Here is a 20,928-nt window from a genome sequence, read left to right as displayed (position 1 = left end):
CTGTACAGATTTAGTACAGATTCAGTGCAGCTTTCTGTACATCACATTGGCTGGGAGAAGTCTTTATTGCCTCTAGTATGGATAGATTTTACTGCTTTGATCTGCTGAGTTTCCTTAAACCTTCAACTCAATTCTCAAAGCTTGTCAACTCCAGGAATACCAGTGTTTTTGTCAGGGACTTCCCACTTCCTCATTACCTTTACTGACTGTCACATTAGAAAGTGCAGGTGAGAGGGCGAGTTCAGAGAGAAATATGTGGAAGAAGGCAGATGGCTGTAGATGGAATCACCAGAGGACAAGGGATTAATCTTAAGTCATTTTTATTGTATGCTTTAACATTCCATCTGTAGATAAAAGTTTTCCTAACCTAACAGCAAAGGTTCAGGCAAATACAGCGTCTTTAGATCCTCTGAGTGCTGGCAGCCACATGCAGGACCTTAGTGTGGACTTGAATGCTCACTGAAGGGAAGTGTTCTGTGGTCTTGAAGTGTGTGGGAAGCATTTAGACACGTTGGCAATAGCAAAATTCATAGTTGTTGCAAAAAATTTGGTGTACAAGAAAATGAAAATGCTGATCTTGCTGACCCTAAATAAACCTTAGTCCAATGGAAGATTTTTTTGGTACAAAACATGGAGAGGATTGTGATATATTTAAGAACTTTCTAAGTATGCTGATAAATCATAAAATAAATGAGGCAAAGAGTGGTAGAAACCTGTCCAGCTGTGCCAATGATCTGTTTGCTGTCAGGATTCAGTTATTAGGAAACCTATGCATTTATAGTTCAGTACTTGAGAAGTGGGAAAATGCATGGTTTATTTGACAATAGTTACAATAAATAGTACTGATTTAGCTTAATTGCTCTGTGCTGTCACTCGAGTTACCCTTCTTATAGACTGATGTGTCGATGTGCATACAAACCACTTTACAACATGTGTTGGTGGTGTGATCTTCTCTGCCAGATACTTGTCTTTATTTTGGTGACATTGCCTCTCTTCCTAGGTTATTAATTTTCTTGTGGTAGCTGATTTGGGATAGAACTTACATCCATGTTTTTCTCCACTTTTTATTAAAACTCAAGTATAATGGATGTTATCTGACATAGAATGTGTAGATTCTTTGAAATAACATTTGTTAAGTGGTCACACATGCACAGAAGTGAAGGATGCAAAAAAAAAAATCTTACAGGTATTTGAAATTTTGATAGTGTTGTTTTTAGGTTAAATACTGTCACAGTGTACTGTCAAGTATTTCGTAGCTGAAAATGGTGCACTAAATGTGAAGACACGAGTTCTCACAGAACAGGACCATGTTAACAAATAAAAAGTGTGCAAGTAGAGAAAGCGAAAATAAAGGCATCAGTAGTTAACTTCATGAAAAACGTAGATGTGTAAAAGAAAGTTTTCTTGCACTCTGACACAGAATTACAATTTTTATTTCTGGTTATTTTCATCACAAAATAGTGTTAGGTTATAAATTTGGCTTTAAATATTCCAGAAATTAATTTTTAAATAATCTTCTATTACTAGAAGATTATAAACTTCTCATGATCCAGGTTTTTGTATTAGCTTTGCTTAGATTCAAAATTGAGAAATAACTTTAGTGGGAGACACGTGGTAAGAGCTTATATGGTCTGATCATAGAAACAGTGTTGATCAATGAAAAGTGGCTAATATTAACTACTTTTCTAATAAATTTTGCTTAATTTTGTTGTTGCAAGCCCTGGTAAGTATCCATGGGTCTCTTTCCTATGTAGGCATGTAGCCTTTGCAACTGTTTATATTTTTTAGTAGAAATACAAGTAATACAGTACAAGTACCTTGTTTAAAAAAAAAAGGGAAGATCACTAAAACCTGACACAGTCAAAAAATTCAAATTTATGATTGACAGCCGTAGTGTCCATTGGGGTTTTAAGTGTTTACAAAATCATACTGAGCTGTCTTCTGCAATTTTGAATTTTCTGCCTATCAAACTGCTTCAGTCTAAACATTGTAAATTTAATTTTGTATTCATTTAGAAGTGGTTTTTTTTTTCATATGCATATACACACAAGCATGTGTAAGTGTGTATATGAACATGTTCCCGTAAATGTACGAAGTGTTTGTGGAGTTTAGTGCATGGAATATTTTCTTTGATGTTTGAGACAGGTTGAATTGCATCTGAACTTCAAATAAGAAGAAATAAAGAAATATTGTTGCTGTGCCCCCAAACTCATAGGTTTATACAGTCAAGCTAAAAATAAGAAACACTTGTGGAGGAACAGAAGTTTCCTTGTCCCTTATATTTGTTAAAATTTTTATGGAAAAGCTGCTCGGTACTCTGAATGTTAGGATTTTATATTTGCAGTTGAATTTTAATCATAGAATGTGTGTTGCCACTGTGTCTGTCCAGCTTTTTAGGAGGAGCAGGACGCCTCTGTCAGCTGCTGGAAGAGGGGAACTAATCTGTTGGGGTTTTTAGTCACCATGTGTATGGAAGCAGTTTCTTGTTTCGCTAACGTGTTGGCAGTAAATCCCTACCGAGGTCTGGATGATGTGATTGCAAATAGTTCAGGTGTACCAGCACTCTGGTTTCAGCAACAATGCTTTTGTGTGTGATATGAAATACCTCTACGAGTGCACGGAACATCAAGGACTCCAAACTCATCATCTGGCTTAGCATGCAGAAGATTTTCTTCCCAAAACACGAGTTTAGTTGTGAACTTTAAAAAGGAACCTTTTTTCAAAAAGCGGATGTGGAAAAAGTTTGCATTGAGTCTTTTGCCCCACCAATTTTATGTGCTGCTGGTAAAGCCATGTTTTTGTTGAAGGGAATATTTTTTTTCCACTGGGCAGAACAAAAAAAGTGAAGTATTATGTATTTATATTTTTGCGGAAAGCATGATCCCTTTCTCCCTCTTTTCTTTTTTTTTTTTAACAAAAGAACCTGTTTCAATTTATTATACATGTCTAACCATACAATTATCAATGCAGCGTCCCATAACTAATGCTGACCCACTTTCCCAGAAAAAGATGTTCATTGTGCATTTGAAAGGTTAAAAAGGTTTTTGTGGTTTAAATGTTGTTACATATTTTACAGCATTAGGATCTATGGAATATTTTGACAACTGCAACAGTTCAATGAAGTTGGTAATTTCTTCTTTTAATTATTTTTCATTGAACAGATTTGGAGTTAAATTTTTAAGATATGTGTTCTGGTATATTATACAGGAACATTTTGATTAAATGTATCATGCGTTTTTTAAAATCTAGTTGAAAATTAGCTAGAAATTATTGCCTATAGGAGTAAGGTTATTAGCCTTTAAACGTAAGGTAACCACTGGCGCTTAATTTTGAGAGAACAGTGTGGTGTTCCTTTCACCAGTGATTGTACGTGTGTGTCTGCACATCCTTTCGTAGATGAGCTGAAGCATGGGCTTCCAAGATTATCTGCAACACCCTAATCCACACACAGAGTGGGAAATGAGACTGGCTTTATGCATTTCATTAAGTAAAATACTGGTATAAATGCTGGTTTTGATATAAAGCTTCCGTTTTTTCCACTTTCTTCCCCATCCCCACGCTAAACACAGTGCAAATAGCGTCTTGAATTGTTTGAGATTTGTTAGAGTCTTGCTATTCTAAATATAGTGTCTTTAATATTAAAATTTTGTATTAAAAATCTTCAGATACATTGTTTCCACTTGTGTATGCGATGCCACTGTTTTTTAAACTTGCTACAAAAATTCTGCTTGGCTACTTTAAACAAATTAAAAACTCGCCCCAGTGGACCATGTGCTATTTTTAACCTCCCACTCCTCTTTGAATCTCTTTTGATAGGAATTTGTGAAAGGTCACCCATCAGAGACCTCCAAAAAATTAATGTCTTTAACTGGCAGCTACTAAATTTGAGAATGTTCTTGAATGAGGGAGGAAAAATAAACCCTCAAAATAACAACCCCTATCCTCCCTGAAAAACCCAAACCAAGCCCACCCTAAGAATTAAGTTTCACTATCATCCTTACTAAGTTGGATTTAGATTTTCCTGTACATTGTTAGCACAATGATGTGCCCTATGGTGTGAAATTCTATTTTCCTAGCTGTTTTACAATTTTTAATAGGTAAGACATTAATCAGATACTTTTAAATTAATTGCAGTTATTTTCATAGTAAGGAGTAACACTTCATTTTAAATCTTCAGTCTAAATTCTTAGTATGGGCACTGGCCATGGAAATATTTTAACTTCAGTAGCCTGAACCTCCCTATGCTCAGCTCTGTTGGTAATATGAGAATACCTTTGCCTTACTAATCTATAAAAAGCTAGTGTTTTTACTGTAATTATCCTGTTTGTAGTTACTTTTGTATTTTTTTGCTTTAGCTACTGCATTTACTTATGCTAAGCATGTAAAGTTGAATAGAGAGCACTTAAAATAAAGCATACCTTTTTCAGTTTAAATTAATCTCCAGAATCCAGGTGTTTAAGATGCATAGGATTATTTAAATAATAATTAAAGATATACTTATCTAACACTTTAATTTTTTCATTAATATATGAAGTGATTGTAGTACCTTATTCTTAATTAGCCTCATACCTTAGTTATATGCATTAAAATCCTAATACTGTTAAGTGAACTAACTTTGTTCCTTTGTTAACAATTTTTGTAAATTATTTTTTCTTTTCTTGCAGCAAGGAGCAAATAATGCAGAAAAATTTGACTACGTAAGTTAACGTTATAACTCCTCTTTTTTAACTACATTCAGCGGTAAAAGTTTCAAGATGGCAAGGGAATTGAAAGTGAAATTTGTTATACCCTGTGTTTTGTCTTTGTAGATGTACTTGGTTGTTTAAACAATTAGCGATTTTTATTGCATTTATAAAATGATGTTGCAAGATTTAGGGTAAGGCTGGGTTGAAAGTTCATAGACTTTTTACATGTAAAAATGTTGCTTTTCCTCCTCTTTGTCTCTGACAGGTGATGCAGTTCATGAATAAAATGGCTGGTAATGAGTATGTTGGATTCAGTAATGCTACGTAAGTATTCTTCATGCACTTGGTAAGGTTAGGTGGAAAGTGTTTCCACTGAGAACTGCTATCCTGAGCTTATGACAAAGTTCAGTTACTTACATTTCAACCAGCATTCCATCCCTTGTATTGGGGGATGTCTTTGACTTACGATTTACAACTGAAATAGTGCATGTCTCTGACATCAGCGTGGCTAAATTCCACCTAAAAGCTTTGGCTACCTCTTTGAAAATGTCATTATTCTGTCTTAGTGCTCTGTTGGTGCTGTGGCAATGAGAGCTGTAAGTGCAACTCTTCCCTTCCTGGCATTCATATTAAAAATTAAACTCTGCATGTTGGTGGCTCTATAGCAAATGTTTAGAAAGCATAGTTCATACAACTGGGACTCCTCTCAAGCAAAGAGTTCCCCTCATAAACTCAGTGTGTAGCGTTCCAAAAATCTCGAGAGCTTTTTCAGGCAGCAGGGGGGAAACCACGAAGATTCCCTTTGGCAGAGTAGCTTCCATGTTGCCAGCTGCAGTGCACGTGCAGAAGCGTTTTCCCTGAGCTTTGTTACAGTACACCTACTGTACTATGGGAGGAACCAGGCAGGTGTTCCTCCTTTAGGTTTATCCTTACCTTAACCATCACAGTGAGGAGTGCAGCCGTCAGTGTGGTCATTGTGTGACCTGTGTGTGAGCCCCACGTTGCTCTGCTTTGGGCTGTCATTGTGTGACCTGTGTGTGAGCCCCACGTTGCTCTGCTTTGGGCTGTCATTGTGTGACCTGTGTGTGAGCCCCACGTTGCTCTGCTTTGGGCTGTCATTGTGTGACCTGTGTGTGAGCCCCACGTTGCTCTGCTTTGGGCTGTCATTGTGAGACCTGTGTGTGAGCCCCACGTTGCTCTGCTTTGGGCTGTCATTGTGTGACCTGTGTGTGAGCCCCACGTTGCTCTGCTTTGGGCTGTCATTGTGGGACCTGTGTGTGAGCCCCACGTTGCTCTGCTTTGGGCTGTCATTGTGTGACCTGTGTGTGAGCCCCACGTTGCTCTGCTTTGGGCTGTCATTGTGTGACCTGTGTGTGAGCCCCACGTTGCTCTGCTTTGGGCTGTCATTGTGTGACCTGTGTGTGAGCCCCACGTTTTTCTGGGCTGTCATTGTGTGACCTGTGTGTGAGCCCCACGTTGCTCTGCTTTGGGCTGTCATTGTGTGACCTGTGAGTGAGCCCCACGTTTTTCTGGGCTGTCATTGTGTGACCTGTGTGTGAGCCCCACGTTTTTCTGGGCTGTCATTGTGTGACCTGTGTGTGAGCCCCACGTTGCTCTGCTTTGGGCTGTCATTGTGTGACCTGTGTGTGAGCCCCACGTTGCTTTGGGCTGTCATTGTGAGACCTGTGTGTGAGCCCCACGTTGCTCTGGGCTGTCATTGTGTGACCTGTGTGTGAGCCCCACGTTGCTCTGCTTTGGGCTGTCATTGTGTGACCTGTGTGTGAGCCCCACGTTGCTCTGCTTTGGGCTGTCCCAGGGTGTGACCTGTGTGTGAGCCCCACGTTGCTCTGCTTTGGGCTGTCCCAGGGTGTGACCTGTGTGTGAGCCCCACGTTGCTCTGCTTTGGGCTGTCATTGTGTGACCTGTGTGTGAGCCCCACGTTGCTCTGCTTTGGGCTGTCATTGTGTGACCTGTGTGTGAGCCCCACGTTGCTCTGGGCTGTCATTGTGTGACCTGTGTGTGAGCCCCACGTTGCTCTGCTTTGGGCTGTCCTAGGGTGGGATGTTCCGTTCCACTCTGGCCAGGATTAGGATTTCAGCCTCCTTTGCCTCCTCTCCAAGTCAGTTTATGTTGTGTAGGTAAGCAGTACTGTGAGTATTTAGATGTCAGTGCTGATTCACTCCAGCTGGGTGAACTGGGATGAGCTGCTGTGGCCACTTCTGTCCCATGAGCAGGATATTTGTGTTCAGAAATGATGTATCCTTTACGTGGAATTTTACTGAATTACAGTATACATCTTGAGCTCAGTGATTTTTTTGGAGGTTTTTTTGAAGTTTGACATTTTGCCTTGTCTTTTTTCTTTTTTTTCTCTTTTAGGTTCCAGTCTGAAAGAGAGAGTGGAGATAGAAACTTTGCAATTGGCTATTACTTGAAAGAAAAAAAGGTTAATCTCTTTTTTTCTTAAGTGTATTTTGAAGATGGTATGCTGGGTCTTATTCATAGTCTGTGAAGACTTTTAATTTATTTTATGTACAATATGGCACAAATTAATACTGGATATGTCTTATTGATATTATTCAAATGCTGTCATTTAAAGAGTGTGATATTTATGCCATTCTCATAAAATACCTCTAAATATTTTTCTGTATCATAGCCATGGGAATTTGTTTTATTTGTTGTAAAACCTACAATATGTGCTGTAGAGGTGACTTTATAAAACTCCTGGATGCATTTTCCAGTTTGCTTATTTAAGGATGTTGAAAACTATACTGAAAAATACTTTAGTACCTAGTTTATTGATCTTGTTGCACTGTGTTATTTTTAAATTTGCTGTCATTAAGTATTTCTACTTATTACATTTAAATGTTTGTTTTAAAATACGCCTAATGCTTACTATGCTGACAAATATAAAGCTTAATTTATGTCTTTCTAGAAGCGATAATTAAAAAAAAAAATAATTTTACCTAAAGACTCTTTCTTTTTCTTCCTCAGTGCTTTCCTGAAGGCACGGATATGGTTGCTATACTAGACTTCTATTTTCAGGTAACTGACTTTAAAACTGAGACTCACTGTAGGCTTAGAATTGCTGTTACAAGCAGTAGAAGCTGATTTGTGCCTAGACATGGAGGCTTGAATGACTTGCAGCTAAATGTCAGCTTCTGTTTAACTCTGGAAATGACAGATGTGTGTTTGATATATCCAGATTTGCTTTTGTTTAGGTGATCTACTCAGGGGTCTTTGTTGCTAATACGAACTACCAGTAGTCTTTAACTGGAAGTTAGAAGCTTGAAATGTCTTGTATTACTTCAGTGAGTTTGACAGAACATTACTTCTTTGGGTTGTTGCTTACTGTGCCGTGGAGTAGTTTAACTGTGTGTAACTGGAGCGTGCATGCTGAGCTGTGGGCTCGAGGGCACTGATGGGAATAGCTCCTCCTTTTGGTGTTACTCAGTGCTTTTGGGTAAGAATATATATAAATACACATACATTGTCCCCCCTCCCCCGTTTTTTCTTTTTCACATTCAGCAAGTTATTTACAACTGTCACGAAATGAGAACTTGGCACATGTGAGGTACTTCCTCAGTAAGGGTTTCCTAATGTTTGAATGTTCACAACTCAGCCCTGCTGTGTGGAGTTCTCAAGGGGGCAGTTCAAGTTGTGTTACTGATTCACTTCACATGGGAGAGTTTAAAAAAAAAAGTAAAAGTACAGAACTGGGTTCTCAAAATCTGTTTTTGACTTGGGGACTTGCTGTCACTTATGCAAATTATAAGCCATTATTTTCAAAATGCAAATTTTATTTGAGTTTTTTGTGTTGGGATGCACCTGCTCTCTTATCTTTCGATGAGATGAGTGTTTATGAAGTAAGGTATGTGTGATTAGCTGTAGTTGACCTCTTGTTGAATTAGAAACTAGGTAATAGTCTACTAATAGTCTGCTCTGAACTTGGGACAGAAGAGAACATATAATTTACTTGAATTTACTGTGTAAACATGCTTTTTAAATGCCTTGTATCCCACTGCCTGATGCATTTTCTAAGTGGAAGCTATTCATAAGTTAAGAAATGCTTACTTTTCTGATGTATTTTAATTTGGCCTCATTTTTGTGTATTCTGATCTCTGATTTAATGACCATGTGTCATTCTTTCTTTTTTCCCTTGAAAAATCCCCTTTTCACTCCATGCTCAGGAAAAGGGTAGCTCACTCACGAGCAGTGTTTCTGTTTTCTTGTTAGAGTACAATGCTTATCTTTCCAACACTCAGATTCTATTTAAAAGTCTGGTTATTTCTTTTCTTTGGGTTTTCTGTAATGCTCCTTCCTCCCTTTTGTAACTGGGAACTTTCTGAGCAGGAATAAACATTTTTGCCTGTTTTCTCTGTAAAGTGAGGATGGATTAGTCTCAGTCTAGACAAACGAGGTACAAAATGCAGGTGCTTAAACTGAGAACCTAGAAACAATTTTTTTTTTTTTTTGAAAGTAGGTGATATTATGTAATACTTCATATGTTTAAAACACAGTTGCCATTTTAGATGCGTCTCTGACAATCTCTTGATTTGCAACTCCAGTTGATTGGACTAGGATGTATTGAGTTTGGCACCCGGAAAATAAGAATTCCAGGTAGTAACTACTCATGCAAACGTGGCTTAGGTAACTTCATGAAGTATCATGTAATGACTGTTTGGCAAAAGCAAGAATACGAGCACTAGTTTGTTTACTTTCTAGAGCAGCATTTCAGCTTCAGGTTGAAACCAACTTATCTTTTGGTTTCTGCAGAAATGAGGCAGCATCAGGTGATGGCATCATATCACATTCCCTGATGTGTCACCAAAGTATGTATAGTCTGTACTGAAGCAGGGATCCTGGGAAAAACTATGCTGTGGTTGTATCGTTACTATATAAGAAATTAAATATGAGAAAGGTGAAATAAGGCTGCATCAGCAGGAAGTGCTGGCATTAAGACTTGCATGTGCTAGAATTTGCAGCTTTAAATTGTACTTCTAATAGTGTGTGGGATCTAAGGCTTTAAAATAAAACGAACCCACCACACAAAACAAGCTCAGATTGAAAAAAAACCCCAGTCGTTCTGTGGCTTTGCCGTTTAAGCAGATGCAAAATACTGAGATTGTTTTACAGACCTCTTCTTCTCAAAGGAGCATAAGGGGGGTGGGGGGAGGAATCAAGCAGAGACACTAACCCATAAAAATACTGTCCCCAGCTTTTAAGAGGGCTTCCGAACACTGTCACTGGGATCTTTATAGCAGAAAGATTCAGACTGTATTAATTGATGCTTCTAGTGTCATCTGTAACAAATGTTATGCTACAGGTGCTTTTGAGATGTTACTTTTAATATTTCAATATTTTGTCGATCCTGCTGTAGTTGGCCTTACTGTGCCAGAAGTACCAGTGCTTATAATCTCTATTTCTTTTCCATAAGCTTTGCTCAATAGAAGTAACATGTGAGTCAGCAAGTGTGATGGCAGCAACCCTGGCTAATGGTGGCTTTTGCCCAATCACTGGTGAGAGAGTCCTGAGCCCCGAAGCAGTCCGCAATACCTTGAGTTTGATGCATTCCTGTGGCATGTATGACTTCTCAGGGCAGTTTGCCTTCCATGTAAGTACTTTGCAGGTATTAATTACAGCTGACCAGGAGAGTTAATCTGTGCTGTTATTTTCCGTGTTCCAGGGGTTGCTTCCTTGTTTTTGAGGCAGAGGAGAGGGTGTTTCATGAATTGTTTAGAAATTGAGCACACTGTAAGGGAAAATTTCACCTAGGATTCATGGCACTACTGGTGTCACATACCTTATAGCACTCTGGCTTCACATCTGGGAATCCTTTTCATATCAAAACATTAATATTGTTCCTTAGGAAAGGCTATTCATGAGAGAAGGAGGAGCTGAAAACATGGCTGAAGAAATCCTGCTGTTTGAGTGTCAAGGATAGCAGAAAGCCTTTGCAGACGGTTGTTTTTTCGTCACTAACTCGGGCTCAGAAATTGTCCTTATATGTGTAAAAAGGGCTGTCATGCAACTGTGCTGTGCTCCTGTTTTCTAGCAGTGTGTTCTTTACATGTGTATAATTCAAGATGGACTGTATCTTACTTAGGGTTTCAGTATATTTTTTTTAAACGTTTTTAGTTTTTCCTTACTGCATATGCATAAAATTGATTATGCAGCACTGTGTGACGTAAAAGTTGCTGCTTGGAGAGCCACAACATTTTAGCTCCTACTGAAAAAAAGTAATGCCTTTGTTCAGATTGCAAATAAATAGGTTACTCTATGACTTCATAGACATTTTCCAGTTTTCCTGTGGTTTTGTTTTTTACGTTTTCCAGTCAAGATATTGACAGCTTCATTCTGCCACCTTCCTGCAAGCTGTTCATGAGACATACACTCATGTACTGCTGCTTAGGCATAATAACTTAAATGTATTAGAAAAAAGTAATAATTTTTCACAGTATTGCCAACTCACTGTATTCCTGAGAGCAAATAGTTTTATGACTGTGAACCTTGGATTGTCACAAACTGCATCAGATTTTTGTTTATCTAAAAAGAGATAAGTAATAATGCTTTCCCACCTTCAGATGCCTTCCAGGTACATGTTTTATAAATGCTGCATAATCATCTTGAGGAATGCATTGTGTCGCAATAGCGAGGAGCAATTGCAGAGGCCAGTAATTCTCTTGATTATTCTGTAGGTTGGTCTTCCTGCAAAATCTGGAGTTGCTGGTGGGATTCTTCTGGTTGTTCCTAATGTCATGGGCTTGATGTGCTGGTCACCTCCTTTGGACAAGATGGGCAACAGTGTTAAAGGAATTCACTTTTGTCACGTAAGCAGCATTGCCTTTGGGGCTTTTTGGTTGTTTTGGTGGGGGTTTTTTGGTTTTTTCTGGTTTTTTTTTTTTGCTTTTGCAGCTGATGTTTACTGAGCTTCAGTTGGTGTAGCTGAGATCTAAGTGAATTAAATAGTGATTTGTGATTGTTCCCTACATAGCAAGTTTCATCTGATTCAAGGGTGAAAGTCTAAGAATAGATGTTTGCTTTTTAGTGGTAAGTAGCACTTGGATTCAGTGAGCATTACAATATGATGCCAGAAACAGTGGAGAAATCTGTTGTGGAAAAGCTTTGGAAAGGAACACTTCATGGGGTGATGAAAGTGCTGGACTCCAGTATATTGCATTAAAAACTGTAGAGCTCTATTTAGAGACTTTTCCCTCTCTTGTCATAAAGCACTGGAAATGCAACTCTTATTTCGTTGCAATAAAATAAAAAGACTGTAATGAAATACTGCTGCTCTGATGCATTTTTAAACTGATTTTTGTAAATGATCTGACACAAAAATGTCTTCATAGACGATAGCCAGGTGTTGGGCAAACTCTTCTTAGCTTCATGTTGTGCCAGTGAAAGAGCTATGGCTAGTCTGTTAATAGGAGCATTAAAAGGAGAGATTTTGGGGAGGACTTTGCAATGATTAATTAAGGTGTTTTGTGGGAGAGAAGAATGTAAAAAGCATCTTCCTTAAACTGCCTTCTAATGATGATTGCTTAATTATAAATGGGAGGTTGAGCAGCAGTTAAAACTTTTCATGCTTCTGTTTATCTAACATGTACACAGCTTCAAATCAAGATGTTACTAATTCTAGTTTAAGTACTTAAAAGCTTCATATGAAATAGTCCTGGTAACTAAATCCTAGAATAGAGGGGTAGGTGAATGAATTCTGCATTGCATTGACACCTAAAAACTGATACATAATTGTAGCATACAAGTAACATGAATGTAACATGAATGTAATATTTGCTTTTAAAAATAGAACAGTGTTGCCAAATTTTGTAATTATAGCCTTCTATGTTGTAATTCAAGCTGATTGAGAGTCCATTATGTCACTCATTTCCTTGTTTCATACTTTTGATTGAAGTTTGATGTACTGGGCCTAGCCCAGGCTATTTTTTCTGTTTCGTACAGCTGGAGTACGAATTTATTAAAGTAGGTATTTTGCAAATTACCCCTTATTTTGTTCTTCTGTAAGAAGGAAGTTAAAGGTATTACTGGAACTTTATCCTATGGATGTGTTATGTTCAAAGTGCCTTATGGACGTGGCTACTGATCTATTAAATAAACTTCTTACTGGTTTAAATTACTGGGATATAAAGCAAAATGTAAGTCGTAGCATTATTATTAACTTAGATGCATTTGGCTGTCCTATGCAGATAATAATGCATGTTCTCTAAATACTTGCAGGATCTGGTTTCTTTGTGCAATTTCCATAACTACGACAATTTGAGACACTTTGCAAAAAAGCTTGATCCTCGCAGAGAAGGTGGTGATCAGCGGGTAAGTTGCTGTCTGTGTTCAGTGAGTATCGCTCATAGACTTCAGAAGAAGTATGGAAAGTTCTCCTCCAAATGCCAAACTGCTCAATGACATGTATTGCATCAAAGCTTTCAGATAATCTAGTTTAGTGTACATTATCAGTGGACACGTACCTGGGTGGGCCACACTATCCCAGGGTTTTGTGTGGGAGAATTTATTGCTAGATTTGTAACTCCATTTCCTGCAGTTCATCTCCCCTGCTAGGTGAAGCAGGGGGTATCTGATGGCAGGTGCAAAGAGTTTTACTGTACTGGTTGCCTTTAATAAAGACTTGACCAGCTGGTGGGCTTAGCCTTCGCGGTGTGCTGCAATGCACGAGATGTGTTTAGCTGTACTTTCAGGGGGATATCTCTGACAGCACATGACCTGCTGAGCATTGCACAGGCACAGAATTCAGGCATGAGCAGTGCTGCAGAAAAGAGCCTGCTACTTAGGGAGCAGCCTAAGCAGTGTCTGGGAATGAACTGAATCCACTCCAGCTATTTACAAAATATACAAGTGTGAGGGTGTTGAGATAAAGAAAACATCTTTGTTTTCAATACCATTAATGTTTTGACTAAGGCATGAAAATGTCATTAGGTGAAGATACAACAGTATGATTTTTAAAGTGCTTCTGTTTGCATGTATACGTCTTAAAAATTCTCGGTTTTGAATTTGATTTTTTTATAAGTGGAAAAGAGAAACTAACAGTTTATGTGAAGAGCTGAAAAACTTGAGTCTGTTAGCAATGACTGCAAGTATGGATATTTTTTTTTTTCCTTCAAGTACACTAATAAATAATGTATGTTGCTTGAACAACTAGCATTCCTTTGGACCAATGGACTATGAGAATCTCCAGCAAGAACTTGCTTTAAAAGAAACAGTATGGAAAAAAGTGTCACCTGAATCAAACGAGGACATCTCCAGAACCGTAGTGTATAGAATGGAAGGTCGGGGAGAGCAGAACTAAACGAATGGGTTCTAGTTTCATTAAATTCTTCATTTTAAATACCCTCAAGCATCTCTAGATTTAATTTTGATTTGAATATTGTTTACCTGGTGTTTCATTTATATATACATTTTGTGTAAATTCTGTATGCTGTACCAAAAAGATTGTCAAAGTTCAAGGGTGTGCGGGGACGAAGCATGTGCAAACAAACCCAAAGCTGTAAACTGACTTTTGTAGTTACTTAGAGCACATTTAGTTAAAAAAAAAAAGTAAAGGTAAATCTTAGTGTTTTCAAAGATATACCACAAAAGTGGTATGTATCTGTTTATTTTTGTTTATATCTGAGAATTTTAAGTATATGAACTTTGAGGCTGAGCAAGAACTTGTGTCCACTGAGCAGGGTCAGCATGTAAAGATAGACTATTAATTAAAATATAAATTAGGGTTCAGCAAAATACAGCAAGTTCTTACATTTCTAAATAATCGTTATATTAAGTGGAGATAGGTTCTGAGTCATATTATTACCATGTCAGGGTTATTTTAATGTGAGCTTTCAAATTTGAACAAATTTGAAACCCTTTGCATATGCCGTGCTAGTGAAGATTATTTTTTCTTTGAATCAAACTATTAATAATAATTAATGCTAATGATGTAATAAAGAGAGCAAAAATGCCTGGGCAGGAGTGGGAAAAGTGGGGAGGAGGAAAAAAATGCCTGTCTTGTTTGCAGGTTAACTAAAGCAGCAGAGAGATTCCTGACCCAACTACTTGGAGTCTCTCTTGCTGCTTGTGCTGCCAGCTGGTAGTTATGACTCAGAAGTCTGCCTTACTAATAGTGCTGTGCTCCACCCTGGAAAGGAACGTAAGCAATCTGGGGTTTAGAGTGCTAACCAACTGAGCAGTGAGCAGGAGATGTGTTCACAGGGAAGCAGATAGGTAGATCTTACTAGAACTGTTGACAGTTAATTTATTTTTCAGTGGTTAAAGTATGCGTACGTTCTTACATGAAGATCGGGGGTTTCACTTACACATGAGCAAATTCTCAAGAAGTTATCATTAAGTGCTATTTTTTTGGAAATTATTTTGAGTTTGCACCTCTGTCAGCTTGCTGAGAAAGAGGACTTGTGTTTTTTTTTTACAGGCAGCTGCATCTCTTAAGCTGCATAATTTGATAATTTGAGTACCTTGAGTAGGGTGTAGCTCCAAATGATCTATTTAAGCTTCAGATAGGCTTAACAGGCAGTTCCAGACAGAGGTCAAAGACTTGCTAGATTCTTAGCACTTGCAGGAAATAGATTCTTAATATCGCTGAAACTCTTAGAAAAGTATTCTCTATAAAGTTTTCTCCTCTAAATTTGCAAATAATCTGATTCATCCCATCCCTACAGATGGGATGTACAAATCCCACGGAGTCCTGATTTATCAAACTGAGTAAGCTTGTCCAAGCAATGATAAATGTTATTAGCTGGTAGAGGATTTTAAGACAGTGACAAACAATTCTGTAGTAACGCCTTCACCTCTTCTCCCTGGTCCCTTCCCCAGTCCCTCTCCCTTTTTTGTTCATCTAAAACTCTGAAATGTTGACGTGTGAATTTTGCCTAATGGCAAAGTTAGTTTTTTCTTGCCCCTTTTTTAACCCATCTGGACGTTCACGAGTTAGGAAGATGCATGAAGCAGAGCTGATGTTCTCTGAGAAAGCAAGCTGCTCTTAATTATTCTCTTTAGGTATTGTTAGTTTTGCATAAACATTTGAAAAAACTCTGCCTAAACCCTGAATAATCTTCATTTAGCAGAGTATTGTAAAAGGATGGGCTTCCTGTCTTTGAAGCCTAGGATGAAAATATTTAAGCAAAACGATACAGAACATCAATTTTCAGTGAATTTGGTGAAGAGGTAAATCTGTGGTGCAGATGTCAGTGATAAGTGGCAGTCACAAATTGATGAATAGTAACTATTTTATAATCTTATCTCTGCTGGTAAGGTTAGGTTTGTTAGTGCTTATCCTCAAAATAAAGGCAAAGTCTTGAATTATAAAAATATCTTGCCTGTTTGAGGAATTTGCAGTAAACTAGTAGCTACAGAGACATAACGAGTATTCAGATCCTGCAGAGCTACTTTACCTGGAATACCCTCAGTTGCAAGAGGGAACATAATGTGTCTGTGCTGCTAATGGAAAGTATTTACAGTGGTGACATGTTGCTGGATGACTTGCTGATTTTATTAAAAATGGAAAAGGCATGATGCAGGATTTGCTTGGTCTGATTCTACCCACCTTGATTTTTAGTACTGTTTGAAGCCACTTCTAAAGATGTGGTTGAAGGTGGACGATTTTTCCACATGCAAAACTTGTGGTAGAGTCAAGTCCTGCATGGGAAATAGAAAAATAAGAAAACTACTAGGTCTTTAATATGCATAATAAGAATATTTAGGGTACAGCTTAAACAATCTTTAAAAAAAAAAAAAAATATATATATATATATATATTACAATTCTGTAATATATGCTTTTGAAGCCTGCCTCTGAATTGAAGGCAGCTTTAGCTAGGAATGGTCAGGAGGAGACTCCTGTGAACCAGCTGTTCTGTAACTTGCCCACACTTGCTGTTTCTTGCCCTGGCTGCCACGTGTGCAGGTGGCTCCTGGGGGTGGCAGGGCACCCGGGGAGGGGCCGAGGTGTGCCAGGAGGCGTCACCCTCCTCGGGCAGCTGGGAGAGGCCGGGGCCACTGAGTTTTAGTCATTCCATGTGTGAAGTCTGCAACGGTTTTAGTGTTCACCTGTGCTACAGTAATAGCAATTCTTGATATTCAAGCATTTTAGCTGTTTGTTTGTTTTTCTTCGTCAGCATCATTAACATTTCATTAGAAATGTAAATGCTTTTTAAAGATTTATTTTAGCATTTGTGTTGTACCTTTTGGCTCAGTTGTTAAGTTACCTGTCTCGTTTTCCATTTTTCATTTGCATTGTATGTTATTTATGTATCTTGATTTCCAGCATGCTTATTTTTGTATTGTTTAATAAATTTATTTTAAGCTGATTTTTTTTATTGTATTTTTTTTTCTCTCGATGGAGAACAGATTTGTTCAAATAAGTTTTTTAGACTGAAGTTGGAATAGTGAGCACTCTCTTCTAAAAAAGATTCTGGAAAAGTAGGTGGAATAAGCAGATTTAGTTAAACCAGCCATTGAAAACTTTCCTAAGCTTATGTAAACATTGTGTACAATAATCTAATCGTTTTTCTCTTTGAACTGTTGTCATAGAAAGTTGAAAGCAAAAATCAAAGTAGCAAAACTTTGTCACCGTGACTTTTTTAATAAAGAAGTCCTGGTGCAGTGGAATTTTAACATCACTGTGTATTTGTCTGGTTTTGAAGATACTGATTCAGTCACATGGAAAACGTATGGTTAATGGTGCTGGTGCCAGCGTAGTACCTGCTGATCCTGAGCATTATGAAGGGAAAAATACAGCTTGTAATAAATCACGAGCAGCAAGGGAGGTGGTCCACACACCCCACATTGTTTTGGTGGAGATGGTGGGACCTGCCTGTAACTGAGGATGGCCAGATTTGTTCATTTAGCTTTTCTGTAGACTGGTTTATAAACTGAAGTTGTGTTCTATGGCTGTAAAATTAGCTGTATGTTCATTATACTTAAAAACATCGCATATCAAAAGAGTTTATTCTCTAAAAGTCATAAAGATGATGGAAGGAAAAAGAGTAATAGGTACAAAGAAAGAGCCACAGGTGATTTACCGCAGAATTATTTTGGCTCCTATATTTTTGGTTTTCAGCGTATATTTGTGTCAGAAGACCAGTGGGTGGGTAGATGAATAAAAAGGCAATGGATTCAGAGGAGGGTGGGTGGGAGGGGGGGATGGATTATGTTGGTTTTTTTGTTGCTCATGTGTCTCTTGGTCTTGATACATACATGTCATTGATGCACAAGTAATTTGTGAACAAAGGAATTAATTATGACCATAACTTATGTATGGTGTTTTAATACCCTAAACATTGTTTGTAGGCTTGTACTGGTTTTTCTCTTTTTTTCATTTAAAAATATATTTCTGTAGTTTTTTTGAAGGTTCAGAATCAGTTATTGCAGGGAAACAAGAATAAACTTGTTTCAGCAGCGTTCTTATTAGAATGACTTAAATACACCTAATAATTTGCCTTCAGTGCAGAGTCTCATTGAGGATTCGAGTTCATATGTCTATAGTGGTTGGAGAGTTGGCAAGAGGCTTTAAATTGGGTAGAAATCTGAACCAAAGCTTTTTTTTTTCCTTTTTATCATGCTGGCATCATGTCTGTTCCACATTTGTCTAGTCTGGAAAAGTGCATGACTAACTAGTGTATGTAAAGACATGGTTGAGTCATGCACAGCTCCATTTACTTTCAGGAATTCGTGTCTTAGTATGTTAAATAATTTAAATAGTGTAAATTATTGAACTACCTACCTTGAATCAAGAGTGGTTTCTGGTTTCCCATTTACTCCTCCTAGAGAATATTGTGTGCAAAATAAAAATGCCCTCTTTTCTTTTGGTTTTCATGCAAGTAGGAGTTAATTTTATTACTGGCATCTAATCTTGCTTTTTACAGACTTTTGGTATCACTTGGACATTGAACATCGAAATGTTTTTGCAAGACTTGAGTGGCAGCACTCTGCACATGGTTCAGCTACTCCTGAACATGCCATGTGTGCTGCTTCTGCGTGTCGCAGGGGTACCTAATGGTCACACCTCAGGCTGCAGCTTAGCTGAATAAAGCCTAGAATTGAGTTGAGTGGCAGAAGGGTGGTGAGAGGCAAGTTGGTTGGGTATTTCCTTTGTTATTTTGTTGGGTTTTTTTACTAGCTTATTTTGAACAGGACTTAAATGAGGCAATAAAGCTGGCATGGTGCTTGATGGAGGACAAGGCAGGCGGAGGTCTTTGGAGAATAATAAATGGCCACTTTGACACCTCAGCCCTAAGGCTGATGAGGAAATGGGGTTGAAGGAAGGACAAGGGGAAAAGGAAGTAATTCTAGGGTGTCTTCCTATCCTCAAAAATGTTCCAGCCAGCCATACTTCAATGTATTTAATGTGCTGCGCTGCCTCACATGCCTGCTTATCTGCTGTAGGGTGCTGCTTCCTGTTTTAGCTGCTGCTCTGCTCTGATTCTGACTCAGCTGGCACATAGCTGTGCCTTCATGTGGTTTTACAGACCTCATGTGCGCACTGTGAATCGGAAATTTATCTTCATATTGTGTCTTTCCTTAAATGGGGTCAGATTTACTTAGCTGGGTGCAGTTCCTGTAACCTGTCTGTATGAGGTGCAGGGGCCACTAGTGCCTGTGAGCGACCTGAGAGGGAAACCACGAGGTCACAGCAGCTGGGAGGGATCTGTGCAGATCTCACAGTCCAGCCTCCTGCTCAGAGAATCATCGAGTGTCACTTGGATTGTCTTGCTCAAGGGCTTTGCCAGTCAAGTGTTGAAAACCTCCAGTGGTGAGGTTTTGTCATGTGTCTGGGTAAGTTATCCCAGTGCTTTAATGCTTTGATTAAAGAATGTTTTTCCTAACTTAGGATTGGAATTTTCCCTTTCTGTAGCTTGTGATGGTGACTTCTGTGTTTTCACTGAACATGATTGATGATCTTACCATCATGCTGTAATCTGTTGGCTTTTAGGGAGTCCTAGAAGTGGCATAGGTAAAAATGGCTTTTGGTCAGCTGTAACTAGTATTTTCACTTCCTGCTGTATTTTTCCTACTAGATTCTAGGTATTTTTTCATGATGTCGTTGAAAATGAAGTGATTTAGGGATTTGAAAAGGCCATATTCCCTTTATTTTTCTATTGAAGCCCTAAATGCAAACGTGGAAGTGTGTTATTTGCTGAGGGATGGCATGTTGCTGTTAGGATCCCTTGTGATCGGAGCACTTATCAAAACAGTGAACTGAGAACACAAGTGGAGTGATAGGAAGAGATAATGTTACTTGTTTCCTGTTGATGTCATTCACAAGCCCAGCTTTTTCCTTGAGGCAGGCAACTTTATTGTTTGTTCAGGAATTACTCATGCAATAACCCGGGGGATTTTTGGACTCAGACCTGCTTTTGGTCGCATGTGTAGCTTTTACTTTCTGAATGGAAAGTGCACTTCACACTTCTTTTAAAGGACCTCTCTCTTAAAATTCTCCAGCCTGTAATTATTGCAAGTCAAATAATTAAAATTAATCTTGATCTGGGAATAAACTGTTTTGATTAAATATGTTTAAAAAACCTCCCATTTATGCCATTGCAGAGCAAGATTAAGAATTAGGACTGAGAACATAGAGAAGCAGGCTAAAACAGCTGAGTATGTTTTATCCCATATAACAAGGCTGCTGGGGAGTAATATGACTGTTTGCAGTGTTTAAAGATAAAAGCAGGAAGGCAAAATATTAATTTAAGCTAATAAATATTTCCAATACAAGGAAAACAGGTGTGGAATACATAGCCTAAAAGTAAGAAGATGATTTATAGAAACTTGATCCTAGTATTTAGAAAGAACCTTCACAACCAGAGTGGAGCACAGGTGTCTGGTAACATTTCCCCATTCTGCTTTCATCCTGCAGGGTGGAGTCAGTCTGTTGGTAGTGCAGGTGCTCTATGTCCTTTTAGAGCTAAGTCCTTTCTTTTGGCAGTAATTCCAGTTCCAACTCCTGTATCTAAGAGTAAACTGTCATCCACAGATTGTGGAGTGCCTACAGGCTGGGAAGCTGGGAGCAGTGCCCCGCTCTGCTCTGTTGTGTGGGTAGCAGTGGTGTCAGTAGGTCCTTGAAAAGGCAGACATCCTTTTGTCCTGTGCGCTTAACACAGCTCTTGTCACTAAAGCACCCATCAGCATTCCACTTGATTCATGTGACCGTCGTTGATCCCAGTCCTTTGGTCCCAAATCTTGCACTGTTAGTGATGTCTGTATCCATTACTTCAAAGGCTCTT

The 20,928-nt window shown here is 38.4% G+C and overlaps 1 protein-coding gene across 2 annotated transcripts in view; it reads left to right on the top strand.

Moving 5' to 3' along the window:
* The window catches only part of GLS (glutaminase), a 63,554-nt gene that overhangs the window by 24,654 nt on the left and 17,972 nt on the right, over positions 1–20,928 (top strand). Inside the window, exons 8-15 of one of the 2 annotated variants that reach the window (XM_040070523.2) lie at positions 4,665–4,697; positions 4,951–5,009; positions 7,062–7,128; positions 7,677–7,727; positions 10,120–10,296; positions 11,381–11,512; positions 12,921–13,013; positions 13,855–16,984. In XM_040070523.2, coding sequence (XP_039926457.1) covers positions 4,665–4,697; positions 4,951–5,009; positions 7,062–7,128; positions 7,677–7,727; positions 10,120–10,296; positions 11,381–11,512; positions 12,921–13,013; positions 13,855–14,001 — 759 coding nt within the window. In that variant the 3' untranslated portion in view covers positions 14,002–16,984. Of the gene's footprint in view, positions 1–4,664; positions 4,698–4,950; positions 5,010–7,061; positions 7,129–7,676; positions 7,728–10,119; positions 10,297–11,380; positions 11,513–12,920; positions 13,014–13,854; positions 16,985–20,928 lie in introns of those variants that run through there. The other variant, XM_040070522.2, reaches the window with a different exon arrangement.

This window comes from Hirundo rustica, chromosome 7 (genome assembly GCF_015227805.2).
Source record: "Hirundo rustica isolate bHirRus1 chromosome 7, bHirRus1.pri.v3, whole genome shotgun sequence".
Lineage (NCBI taxonomy): Eukaryota > Metazoa > Chordata > Aves > Passeriformes > Hirundinidae > Hirundo > Hirundo rustica.
Note: the sequence above shows the minus strand (reverse complement) of the source record. Positions and strands in the feature narration are given on the sequence as shown.